At 35.8% G+C, this 14144-nt stretch overlaps 1 protein-coding gene across 1 annotated transcript in view; it reads left to right on the plus strand.

Moving 5' to 3' along the window:
- PTPRQ (protein tyrosine phosphatase receptor type Q) overlaps positions 1-14144 on the plus strand; it is a 213369-nt gene that overhangs the window by 21060 nt on the left and 178165 nt on the right. Inside the window, exons 9-14 of the mRNA XM_055236614.1 lie at positions 567-739; positions 9421-9601; positions 11074-11235; positions 11334-11513; positions 12109-12216; positions 12360-12641. Coding sequence (XP_055092589.1) covers positions 567-739; positions 9421-9601; positions 11074-11235; positions 11334-11513; positions 12109-12216; positions 12360-12641 — 1086 coding nt within the window. The remainder of the gene's footprint in view (positions 1-566; positions 740-9420; positions 9602-11073; positions 11236-11333; positions 11514-12108; positions 12217-12359; positions 12642-14144) is intronic.

Genomic DNA, 14144 nt, shown 5'->3' on the forward strand with positions numbered 1-14144 from the left:
TTGCTTTTGTGTTAGTTTGCTGAGAATGATGGTTTCCAGCTTCATCCATGTCCCTGCAAAGGACATGAACTCATCCTTTTTTTTAAGACATATTTAATTTTTAACAAAATAAATTGTTTTTGTCTATTTTCTTTCTTTCTTTCTTTCTTTTTTTTTTTTTGTATGGAGTGTCACTCTTTCTCCCAGGCTGGAGTGCAGTGGTGTGGTCTCCACCCAATGCAACCTCCACCTCTTGGGTTCAAGCAATTCTCCTGCCTCAGCCTCCCGAGTAGCTGGGATTACAGGCACGCACCACCATGCCCGGCAAATTTTTGTATTTTTTAGTAGAGATAGGGTTTCACCATGTTGGTCAGGCTGGTCTCGAACTCCTGACCTCAAGTGATTGGCCTCCTTTGGCCTCCCAAAGTGCTGGGATTACAGGCATGAGCCAGCGCGCCCAGCCTCATCTGTTTTCTAATAGAATTATTTATGTATCTTAAATTGTGAGCTAAGAATTTAGGCACTTTTTTTACTTGAAAATATATTTTTAAATTCCCCCTTTTTTCTTTTCTTTCTTTCTCTCTTAGTTCCAGGGGCAGTGTTTGATTTACAACTTGCAGAGGTAGAAGCCACGCAAGTAAGAATTACTTGGAGGAAACCACGACAACCAAATGGAATTATTAACCAATACCGAGTGAAAGTGCTAGTTCCAGAGACAGGAATAATTTTGGAAAATACTTTGCTCACTGGAAATAATGAGGTATTGCATTTTTATTTCACTTATTGGTGAGCCCTTTCTGCTTGGTTCTGGCTCTGATAGCTTGGAAGATTTGCTAGCACCCACACATATAATATTTGACAACTTACTAGTACAAAGTAAAGTAAATTTGGGGCATGTTGATAATCTAGCTAGATCATATTTCATTTTAGGTCATTTATTAGTAGTTAAGTGCTATTATTCCTTTTCATCATATGAAAAATGTTAATTGTGCAATTAAACAGGACTAAACATATTTTCATAAGTTAATATTATTATTCTAAATTAGTTAATGAATTGTTTAGAAACTCCTGTTATGATTTAAGTACTCCTTCAAAGGCTGTGCTTGTAATTTGGAACAGTTGCCAGTGAAAGGCACAGTAATTTTAGTAGCTGTTGTTAACAAATGATTCTGTTCTATTTGGTCTTGGGAAGCTAAATTTCTCAGAGCTGCCTCTTTTTTTTTTTTTTCAAAGTACATTTGATTAAGAATCACATTACTAAATAAAAGAAATTTAAGTCATTTCATAGATTTTAAATAAGAGGACCAGGATCTTTAGGCAATGTGTTTGCTTCTATTCACGCTGGAAGTCTTATTATTTTTCTTTTGTTTCTGTTAGGAAGTACAGGCAACACTGATTTTTCTTTTCACTGTCTTTGTTCACTTCACCTCATCAACTGTTCACCTGTGAGACCCTTTCAGCCTCCAGGCTAGTCATGTCCAGATACTGGCTGCTCCCTGGGGCACTCAAAGAGTAAACATCCTTAGGACCAGTGCAGCAATCACTGGGCCTTAAAGACAAACATGATAGTTATTCAGCACCTGGTGTCTGCTGTTTTGTTTCAGAATTGCTGCTGCTTCTACCTGTGCTGTGATTTTCCCCCACACATGCTTTCATTCTATTTCTAGTCCCAGCCTTTCTCTACTTCTGGCACTTACCTGTACGTGACAGTTGACCTCACCATGTGCTCAAAGCATTCTGGCCACCCAGGACTTATCACTCTAAGTTGCTCAGCATCTTCAACCCAGGGTTAAATTTTAATCCTATGTTGATTCCTTTCCTCTGTGCAAAAGATGTTGAATTATGCTTTCTGTGATACTGTAGTTGACAACTCAGGCAAAGGGCAAAAGCTTAACCCTTTGCTCCTGCTGAGAAGGTCTTAAATTAGATACTGAGCTTTCTTAGTACTAGATGACGGGTTTCCCACTTCTGCTAATGACCTCTGTTGAATGGGCAGTCACACCTGTTTTTCTGTGAGGCTAAGAGATTCTAGAAAGGCTTTTTGTTTTGGGATTCTGTCTCTATCTGGTGTGCAATTCTCGTCTCATAGTAGAGAGCACGTGAGCTTTGGAGACATACAAATTTGGATTTACATTATGATTTTGTCTCTCACTGGGCTATATAGCAAGTGGTTAAGAGTGTAACCAGCTTTAAACTCTAGTTCTGCCATTACTAACTGTTTAACCCTGGGGAAGTTGGCCTGAGCTCTCTGAACATCAGTTTCTTCTTCTTTAAGATAGTGTTATAAGTCCCTATAACAAAGGGTTAATAATGAGGATTTAATGGGTTCATGTGTGTAAAGAGCTTAGAACTTTACCTGGCATATAGTAAGTGCTGTGCTAAATAATTGTGACCTATTGTGATCATTAATTTTGGCATAGGATCATCCACCTTAGTTGCTACCCAATATTACTTCCCTTATACTCTCAATGAAAGGAGACATTATGCTTCTCTTTACTTCTCTGATTATATCTTTCTTTATTAGATCAGACTCATTTCTGATATTTCTGCTTCCCCGTATAACTGGTGTTTGGGTTTACCTTTCAGGAGATTGATGTGGGGGAGACAGATATGACAGAAGCTTTAAATCCAAATGGCCCTGGGTTCTTGGCCTGGCTCTGCCATGTTCTAGGTCTATGACCTTGGACAAATCAACTTTTGGAGACTTGGTGCCTTCATTTATATAATGGGGCTTATATAGCCACCTTACAGGGTTGGGAGTAAATGACATAAGAAATACAACTTGTGGCTTAGTGTGTTCTTCATTTGTTATTCCTTTCTTTGACCTTGGTATCTCTCTCAGGATAAGGACTCTCTCTTCCCATTTTTATTGATCTTCTGAAAGAGTAGCCTCATTCCCCAACTCAAGAACTCTTGAAATCCTTGAAATCTTATTAGAAGTCACCAGTGACCTGCCCAGTGTCCAATACAAGGATTAAATATTTTTAACCACCCTTGTGTTCTTATCTCCTTCAAAATCCATCCCTCTGTCCCCCCACTTTTCAGCTTTTGACATTATTTGTTCGTTAATACTTTCTGCACTTTTATGTACTGTGACATTGCAATCCTTTGGCCTTGCACAATTAAAAATGAAGAAAGTTGAAAAAGCTAACTCTCTATTTTCTAACTTTTTAGTAAAGATGTTGCACGGAGCTTTGGTTTCAGCCATCTCTCATAACATTTTCTTTTGATGACCTAACAGTTTCAATCACTGCTTCCTAGTTGTCTGACTCTTTAGGCTTGCTTTCTACTCTGATCCTTCTCTCTGACACTCTGGATTCCTAATTGCAGCCATTTGTGGGAAGGTTCCGCCAGGGCTCATTACATCTAAATTAATTTCTTCCCATAAAACAAAACAGAAATCTTCTTTGAGATAATAAGGCCTGGTTCACGATGGGAAGGAAAATGTGACATTGGAATGAGGACAGAGATCTTGGGACAGTGATAGTGACCTCTGCAGGTTCCCACAGGACACCCATAAGGTCTGTCCAGGCAATTACTAGTTTCAGTGTGTCAAGAATAAGGCCTAAAGAGAGGCTGACTTGAAGCCTCGGTACCTGGGTTTAGAATTTTCTAATCCCTCTGACTGGACATAACACAAATATCTGACCTGAAGGTCATTGTCTAAGAAACCATGGTCCAGAAGGCTTTAAGAGTGAGCATTTATGGCATTGATATATGTCTGATGTTTGTCTTTTTGGATAATGGAACCATTATCCTCTCTGTCATGAAGGCTTGAAACCTTGGAGTCACTTCTGACTTAGATCCTACTTAGCATTCAGTAGCCACTTAATGTTAAGATCAGTTATTTCTATGTCCAGAATGTGACTTGCGTATGTCTTTATTTTATTCCTGTATCCCCCACTTCAGCTCAGGGTTACATAGTCCCTTGCCTGGGCTACTGTTATCTCACTATATTAGTTTTCCATTGTTCCATAACAATTTTCCACAAACTTAGCAGCTTAAAACAATTCATACTTAAAATTGCACAGTTTCTTTAGGTCAGATATCTAGGTACAGCTTAGATTGGTTCTCCTCTTAGAGTTTCATAAGGCTGCAGGTAAGAAACTAGCTGAGCTGTGTTCTCATCTGGAGGCTTGACTAGGGAAGAATCTACTTGCAGCCTCATTCAGGTTTTGGCAGATTTTATTTCCTTTTGGCTTTAGAACTGAGGGCCCTGGATTCTTGCTGGCTCTTGGCTGGAGACTCCCCTTAGTGCCTTACAGTTTTTTTTTGTCCCATGCGGCCTTTTTCAACATGGCCGTTTACTTCATCAAGCCAGTAAGAAGGGTCTATATAATGTGATCATGGGAGAGACATTTTATTCCTTTTGCCTTATTCTATTGGTTAGATACAAATCATAGGTCCCGACTAACTAAAGAAGAGGAGATTTTACAAAGCAGGAACAACAGGAGGTGGGTATAGTGGATATCTACCTGAGAGGCCATGCACTACACTCCACCAGCCTACTATTTTATATTTCAAACACTTATTAGAATAATCCTTCCAGATTTAAATATATTGTTTACATTATGAAAGTAACCGAATAAGAATTGAGAACAGATGATGAAGGTATCTATGTATTTAATTAACCTAACTCTTCACTATCATTGCAGAAAATCAATAGATTCTAAAATAAATGAGTATTAACAGAGCAGTATACACATATTATTTAGTGTTTTAGAAGTAAACACCATAAGAACTGAAAACAGGAGTGGTTTAAAGTGTTGCTTCTGGGAAGTAAGAGGTAGGGAGGGTATAAACAGGGTGTTGTTATTTTCATTATAAATCCTTCATCATCTTTTTTTTGTAGCCATGTACATATAACATGATGATTAAACTTAAAAATATAATATAACCCTCCTATGCTAGGCATGATTTGATCTCATTACCCTTATTGAATTTTTTTCCAGTGAATCCCATGATCTGTTTGTTTCTGAATAAATATGGATTATTTAAACAAGCTGAAATATGTATAAGATTTTACTTTTAATATTTAAACAAATATTTGAAAATTACATTAGCAAAATGAGTCTCAGGGTTGAGATCTTTTATTTCAACTTCCACACTTCTATATGAATCTGATCTATGACATTCCTAATAAATGATGTGAATCCAACCTCCGCTAAAATATTTGATCAGCTATTATAGGATATCTACCACTGCAAAAGTAGCTCCTATACTATAAGCTTTGAAGTATTCTTTGTTATGGTCCCATAAGCATCTATTTCTTAAGTAATCATGAGGTTTTAGGCACTCTTGTTAGGCACAGAAACCCATAGATGAATAAGAAACTACAGTGTTCTTTACTTTGAATTGAAATATTTGTCTTTTAATTTTCATCAGTTCGTCCTAAGTCTCCTCTCTAGACCAACACAGTAGATTCTAGTGGTTATGAACATGAGCTTTGGAGCCAGGAAAAATGTTCCAATCCTACCTCTGCTGTCACTAGTTTTGTGAACTTGAACAGATGACTGTAAAATGGAGATAGAAATCATCTATCTCTTTGGGGGACAATAAAGCAAGATCATATGAGTAAAAGTGTTTAACACTCTGTAACACACAGTAGCTTAAAATGTTAGCTTTTGCAGTAACAACAATAATAAACAATGATTTAACTCTTTCTCATTGAAGATAATGGTCAGAGTTTTCCGAAGACTTAATATCCTTAGTTTTTATTAGTCATGGCTTCTGCGTCCTTCATATCATGGATTATATTCCTGTGCATATTTTCCAGTTTGTCAAGGATCCTCTTACTCAGCTGAACACAATATTCTGTATGGAGTTCGAATGGAGCCAAATTGAGCATGATTATTTTCTCCTTCAATGTAAATTTCTTCCTTCTTTCAAAACAGTGAAATAAAAAAAAAAAAATCATTTCATTGGGAGCCTCATTCCACTGAGACTGAAGTCTAAAAAACCCTGAAGTCATTTCCGTGGACTGCTCTTTGCTTGAACTTCACAGTCAGATCCCATCCGGTACTTGTTCTATTAGAAACCTGAGACATTTTTCTTCAATGGACATATTGCTGCCTAGTATTACAGACTTCTGAGATTGATATAGATGCATCTTTTCATCCAACATATTCCTTGAGAATATCAACGTTTGTCATTGGTGAATGTAAGAAGAAAGTCTTGTGCTAAGTGCTTGGCTGGTTGCTAGGAATGAGGCTGAGGACAGAACCCAAGAGTAGTTTAGGAATGTCTCAAGATAGGTTTATTTTATTCAGCATTAGGAACATAAACGGAGTCAGGACTTAAAGATTTGTTCACCTGAATAATGTGTTGAATGATACGGTATCCTTTAGAAGATTTCCAAGCATATGCTAATTAAAAAAATTTTTCTTTTTACCACTTCTTGATAACAGTACAAATCATGTTTTAGTCTACATTAAAATATAGAAGCATTTCTTAAGAATAAGTCAGACACTTCATTAATTCAATTCAGCAGACCTCCAGTGACCCCAAACTGATAGATATGATAGGGTTTTTTAGAAAATACAATCACATTCACTATAATGAAGATTATTACATGTAAAATCAAGTTGGTTTATTCAGGTGGAATAGGAATTTATCTCTGAAGACTCCTAATTCTTTCACATAAATTCCAAGAATTCCTGGGCAGCATATGCAAGGCCTTTCATGTTGACAAATTGTGACATTCCCTAACTCAATGGTGCTCAACCAGGGGCAGTTTTGCTCTCCAAGAGACACGTGTTAATCTTTGAAGATATGTTCATTGTCACAACTGAGGTAGGTGGGGGCCAGGGAAGCTGCTAAACATCCTACAATGTACAGGACAGCCCCCGCAACAGAAAAATATCTAATTCAGAATGTCAGTAGTGCTGAGGTTGAGAACCCTGTATTAAATCAGTGAGATGCGAATTTTCAGGTGTTGCAATGGACTCTTTTCCCTCCTATTTCTCTGATTTCTACTGCTGCTTCTCTCTGCCCCTTCCCACTACTCTCTTCAGTCCAAATTCTTTCCTAACATTTTTGCTTTTAATATTATTACTTTTTTTCTCATTATGAAAACTTAACATCTAACCTAATGTCTTTTCTTAAGAGGTTAACTGTGAGAAATATTCGCAACATGACACACTTAGTAATAACATTCTGGGTTGTTACAAAGCCAATGTTCAAATCATTGTCCAAGTTATGGAGGGTATTTCTAATGTCAGAATATCAGAATTTGGGAGTCATTCACATAGTCAAAAGCATTCAGGTCAACTCTCACTTTGAAATGGTAGTTTGTCAGCAGAGATGCTTAACATATGTGATTGATGGGATGCTATGCTTTAACTCTCAATAATTTGTCTTACATGGGATAGAAAATATTGAGAGATTTAATGGAAAACCATAGTTGAGGGGGAAATTCTTTGTGCTACCTCACTATAGTTCATTCTATAGTGCTTTGTACACCGTAGATTTTCAAAGGGTGACTGATTGATAGTGGAAACAGCTGTGTGGTTTGGGCATAAAGTATTGACTGCAACACCAGAGCTTCTCTGAGTTATGTGTTTGTGATTCCTGCCCTCCCTAATTTCCCTGTGGAGGCAGTGCTGAAGTGAGCTATTGTTAAGATAGAAGACCTTTATTTTGTCCCATACGAGGACATAGGATCAAACCCATATAGAGTTCCCTATCCATAGTTCTTTATCACAACTTTTAAAAAGTAGCTTTTATGGGAAACCTGTTGCTTTTCATGACAGCACTTTTCTGGGTAGAGTTGTAACAAGATTTACACAATTGCATTTTGTAAATATTTGGAGGACTGAAGATTTTTTGACTCATTTCTCCATTCTTTTATCTTTCAGAAGAGTTAATATTTAAGTAACTTGCCATTGTAGATAGTTAACTGAAATGCCATAAAATTTCTTGCTTTACTGAACTTTTTCCTGAGCACCTACTTTCTTTTTTGGAAAATATTAAGTGCTTTGATATTCCTAAAGCCTAGAAAACCTGTTTTTGGCTCTCTGAATGAAGACAACTCCAAAACATGTAAGATAATTAAAAGACAGATATACCAAAACTTATAAACAACTGAAACCTATATTATGAATTAATATAAACTCTGAGGATAAAAGAGCCTGGAATTGATGAGGAATAGAATTTTTTTTAAAAAAAGGGGTTTTGGAGGTAAGTTTTGAAGCAGAACTTGAAAAAATTTAGTAAAAGAGAGTAGATTTTTCAGCATATTCTTTTTTTCAAAACTATTTTATTTTGGAAAATTTCAAACAGGTTTAAAAGTACAGAAAAGAGTCTAATAAGCCTCCATATACCTGCCACCTGGATTCAGTAATCATCAATAGGCTGCCATTCTTGCCTCCGGTTTTTAAATAAATTCCAGACTTAACATCATTTTGTTCCTATGTGCCTAAGCACGAATTTCTAAAAACCATGGACATTTCCACCCATAAAATAATGCCATAACCACAATGAACAAAATTACTAATACCATCCTGGTATCATTTAATACCTAGAACACATTCAGATTTCCTTGATTATCTTCACATCCTATGTTGATTAGGTATGTTCTGATTAGACTCCAACAAAGCAACATTTTCTTTGATTTATGCGTAGTCTTATTTCCAAAGTCAACATTCTACACAAATATCCAATATTATTTGGCCAAAACACCTTTTTGCCATTTTGTTTCAATCAATTATGCTAGTGGGGATGAAGAAATGAGAATCATCTTGTTAGCTCAATGAAAACCTCTACTGTATTCATCCATAATTTGTTCCTGATGTTTTCACCTCAGTATTTGCCATTTTGGTGAACTTAACATGTGTGAATTACATTATAGGATCTAGGAACAATTGCAGTTACTTTAAATATTCCTTAGGTCCAGAGTCTTGACAGGTATGCCATGAATCCTGTGTGAAAACTATTAATATTACCATGTAGTTTTATTCTGGTATGTAACTTCACTCTATTATAAACTATTATCATTGATGTATATCAAGCAGGCATGTAGACCTCTCACATATGGTATACAAATGAGGACAGGTAATTAGAGAAGCAAAACACATTATAATACATCAGTATGCCTAGAACACTTACCATTTGGGGGTGAGCAGTTACAATATCTCAGTCATGAAACCTTTGCATGAGGACGTCTTATCTTATCATAAAGAAACTAACTCAGGTCAGAGCAAAATCTGTTTCTTCCCAAAATACAGTATTGTTCTCTTAGGAAATACAATGATCACAATGTGTTACAATGATTCAGGGTATTAGTAGCCGGAGAATGAAAGAATAAAGAAGACAGTGGTCGTGGAAATATGTTATCTTTTATAACAGCATGATTCCAAAGTTATGTTTTTTAAAACTAATACTTGATTAAAGTCATGAAGTGTAACTGTCACAGTCTTTTAAAATATATACTTTTAATTACAGTATATAAATGACCCCATGGCTCCAGAAATTGTGAACATAGTAGAGCCAATGGTAGGATTATATGAGGGTTCAGCAGAGATGTCATCTGACCTTCACTCACTTGCTACATTTATATATAACAGTCATCCAGATAATAACTTTCCTGCAAGGAATAGAGCTGAAGACCAGACTTCGCCAGTTGGTAGGTAGAATTTTGATTTTCTATAAAGTGCATTTAAACCACCAGTGCTAGCTAGCACAGAAATGAACCTTAGCTTAGAGTTCAGCCATATTATTAATGGTCCTTGGGCTGGAGTCAGATTTTTTTTTTAGCAGTCGGAAAACCTCATGCAACAAATGGAAATGCCACACAGGCAGAAGCTGGCCCCTCCTAACCCATTTGACCTTCTTCCTGGAGAAAGTAGCACCCTAGAGTCTCTGGCCAAGCTGCATAGACAATCAGTTATTACAGTTGCCAAAGCAGGTGTGATGGGAAGGGATTAACATATCTTCACATCATTTACAGGCCTCACATTCTCTACAGCTTTTGACTAATAGGTTTTCAAATGTCACTAAAGGTAAATAGGTCAGAAAGTTACAACTCTAGTGCATGGTGTGATAAACAGGTGTAGGTGACCCCAACGATGTGGTGATGTCATTAGTGTATACACTTGCTCTTCAGTGTCAGTGGCTCTTACAGTTTCTAAAAGGAGAATGTCATATATGGCAAATTAAAAATACTCACCTGACACATATTATCTCTCTAGTTTTTCTAAAATGTTAAATGAGAAGAATATTTTGTTACCTTTTCTTTAATTTGGTATTTGTCCCATTCAAGATTAAAAGTGTTATTCTATTTGTGGTAGAATTAGTAAAAAAAAATCACATTCCATTCAATAGATGTTTATATTTCACTTAGTGATCCATTTTTCTTGTGCAAAGAAGACAGGAGGGCAACACTGAAAATTAAGAGTCCCGTGATTTCTGATGCAGACGTTCCCTTAAATATCTCAAGTTTGGCCTAATTGCTACTTAAGAGTTTTAGAAGCACAAATTCTAAATAAAGTGAAGATCTAACATTTAAAATCCTTCTGGAATATTTATTTGTTGGTTATCCAAGCATGCTTGCTTTAAAGAATTATTTGGTTTACTGAATGTATGGTGAAATTTCAGTCCAAATAAAACTCTTTATTTATTTAGCTCTTCTACTAAAACCTGGTATTGATTTATAATATCTCAATTATATATTTCTTTAACTCTTCTACTAAATCCTGGTATTGATTTATAATATTTCAATTATATATTATTGCCTACTCTTTCTTTTCAGAAAACATTCCTAACCAGTCTCTTTAAGAAAGTTATGTTTTCTTAAAAACACTAATGTCATGTTTCAGAGTAATGTGTAAAAACTAGCAAAATTATATTATGAACACAAAATGTTTGTGGTTATTATTGGGAGGTACTCAGAAATTAATAGTAATATTCAATACGATCTCTAAAATTAATACTTTTATGTTTACTATTATTACACATCTACCTTTAATAGAGGTATGCATGGAGAGATTAATGAATAAGGAGAAGTCAGGTTTAAGATTTTATAGTCTAAGAAAAAAATAATTTTGATTGTGAAGCCAAACACCTTTCCTTTTTTCTCTTATTACTGAATTCAAACAGTAATTACAAGGAATCAGTATATTACTGACATTGCAGCTGAACAGCTGTCTTATGTTATCAGGAGACTTGTACCTTTCACTGAGCACATGATTAGTGTATCTGCTTTCACCATCATGGGAGAAGGACCACCAACAGTTCTCAGTGTTAGGACACGTGAGCAAGGTAAGGATGTATTTCCTTTGAAACAATTAACTGCAAATATTGCTGTTGTACATTGTGATAATTTTTTTTTCATTCATATGTTCATTCTTCTTTTTAAGTGCCAAGCTCTATTAAAATTATAAACTATAAAAATATTAGTTCTTCATCTATTTTGTTATATTGGGATCCTCCAGAATATCCCAATGGAAAAATAACTCACTATACGATTTATGCAATGGAACTGGATACAAACAGAGCATTCCAGATAACTACTATAGATAACAGCTTTCTCATAACAGGTAGAAAACAATGTTTTTTTTTTTGTTGTTGTTGTTGTTGTCCGTTTTACATTTCTATTCTGGTGGAAAATATGCCCATCTCCCTGTGCCTTATATACTATAGAACACATGCTATGTCACTTCATGTTTTGTTGTTTTGTGTCACCATGAATATCTTTTTAAAATACCTGCATACGTAACTTGATTAAATGTGTTTTTCTTTAACTAGATTTACCCACAATGAAGTAAAAAGCATCAGATCACAAGCTTCATAGAAATTTACTTAAGGAATACTGTATCTGGTTTATCAAAATAACTCATATGCAAAAATCAGCTGACATGGTATTTGTGCCAAGTCAACTATACCCCCTGCAGTGTGCCAAAAAGTTACTTTTGCAACTTTAAATTATTGCCTTAATATTTTAGGAAAGAACTTGAAGTCACCAACATGGAAAGGCCTATAAGCCCAAGAATTTGAGGAGACTGCAATTATTTGGAAGCAATATAGATATCTAGTCCCCCATATAAATTCTTCTTACTGGCCTTATATTAAATGGCACCAATCCCAAGAATATTATTTTAAGGACATTAAACAGTTTGTCTCTTGTCCTTTTAGGGTTAAAGAAATACACAAAATACAAAATGAGAGTGGCAGCCTCAACCCACGTTGGAGAAAGTTCTTTGTCTGAAGAAAATGACATCTTTGTGAGAACTTCAGAAGATGGTAAGAATATCAATTACAGTTTTAATTTTTTTAAAAAAGTGGTTGTACATGCTCACTGCCTTCACTTCATGCTACCTCTAGGGTCTAAAGCAACAAACATCAATAAAAATATAGGTACTAAAAATTTTCTTTTCTTCCCCTAGAACCGGAATCATCACCTCAAGATGTTGAAGTAATTGATGTTACCGCAGATGAAATAAGGTTGAAGTGGTCACCACCCGAAAAACCCAATGGGATCATTACTGCTTATGAAGTGCTATATAAAAATATAGACACTTTATATATGAAGAACACATCAACAACAGACATAATATTAAGGAACTTAAGACCTCACACCCTCTATAACATTTCTGTAAGGTCTTATACCAGATTTGGTCATGGCAATCAGGTATCTTCTTTACTCTCTGTAAGGACTTCGGAGACTGGTGAGCTTTTGTTTTGCTTTGTTTTTTTAATAATACACAGTGATATAGTAAGCATAGCTGATAATCGCCATGTTGTTTACATTTTACATAACCTAAAATCCCTCATTATTTTGTTTTGTATAATCCAGAAATTAATTTTCTTTTTCAGACATAAGTGCAGGAAAAGGTTTATTGTACAAATTTTTAAGTCTGATTTATATAAGGGAACTTCTAATAAAAATCTGTGAATTTTCAAATGAAAAGACCTTGAGAGACCAGGGATTCTTTCAATGTACTTATAAATTTTAGGTTGAATGGCTACTTGCTTTCGAATTAGGTAAAAGCGAGACACACTCATAGGAATAGATTCTGAGATTCTAATGAGGTATGTATATAGATAGTGGTGCAGAGTGGGAGCACAAAAATGGCATGCCTAGAGAAGACTTACGGAGGAGACAGCATTTGGCCTGGATCTTAATGAGGAGGTTGGAATGGGCAGAAGGATGTTATAGAGCAGGGGTCCCCAACCTTTTTGGCACTGGGGACCAGTTTCATGGAAGACAATTTTTCCCTGGACTAGGGAGGGGAGTGGGATTGGTTTCTGGATGATTCAAGCACATTACATTTGTTGTGCACTTTATTTCTATTATTATTACATTGTAACATATAATCAAATCGTTATACAACTCACCATAATGTAGAATCAGTGGGAGCCCTGAGCTTGTTTTCCTGCAACTAGATGGTCCTATCTGGGGGGTAATGGCAGACAATGACAGATCATCAGGCATTAAATTCTCATAAGAAGCACACAACATAGATCCCTTGCATGGGCAATTCACAATAGGGTTTGCGCTCCTATGAAACTCTAATGTCAACACTGATCTGACAGGAGGAAGAGCTCAGGCAGTAATTCAGGCGATAGGAAGTAGCTATAAATACAGAAGCTTTATGATGCTCACCTGCTGTGTGGCCCAGTTCCTAACAGGCCACCGGCTGGTACTAGTCCGTGGCGCTGGGATTGGGGACCCCTGTTATAGAGGTTGCTGGATGGGTTGGGAGAGGATATCCCATCTAAAGGAAGTAATACAAGCAAGGAATTACTTGTGTTTTAGTTTTGGTGAAACTAGAGTAAGACAATTTGTCTGTTAATCTTATTTTGTTATTTATATTGTGTTACAATTATATATTGGTGGCATAACTATTAGGCCAATTCTACAATGTATTTTGAGAATTAATAACTAAATATAAAGTTACTATTTTAATTGTACATTTAAAACAATAAATATTTACTGACTAGCTACTGGTGGAACCACATGAAATGACAATTTTTATAGGTCACAAATGGCCAAATATCAGCAATTTCATATAGTTCAGCCAGATACTATATACGAATTTCTGTCTTGACCTTGAGGATCTAGAAATCTAGTAAAGTAGCTTTTGTAGAAAAGTATCCTGTTGAGACTATTCACAGAAATGAATACAATGAGATGATACAAAAGAGCCCATAGATAATGGCAGTAGTTG

Source organism: Symphalangus syndactylus, chromosome 13 (genome assembly GCF_028878055.3).
Source record: "Symphalangus syndactylus isolate Jambi chromosome 13, NHGRI_mSymSyn1-v2.1_pri, whole genome shotgun sequence".
NCBI classification, from domain to species: domain Eukaryota; kingdom Metazoa; phylum Chordata; class Mammalia; order Primates; family Hylobatidae; genus Symphalangus; species Symphalangus syndactylus.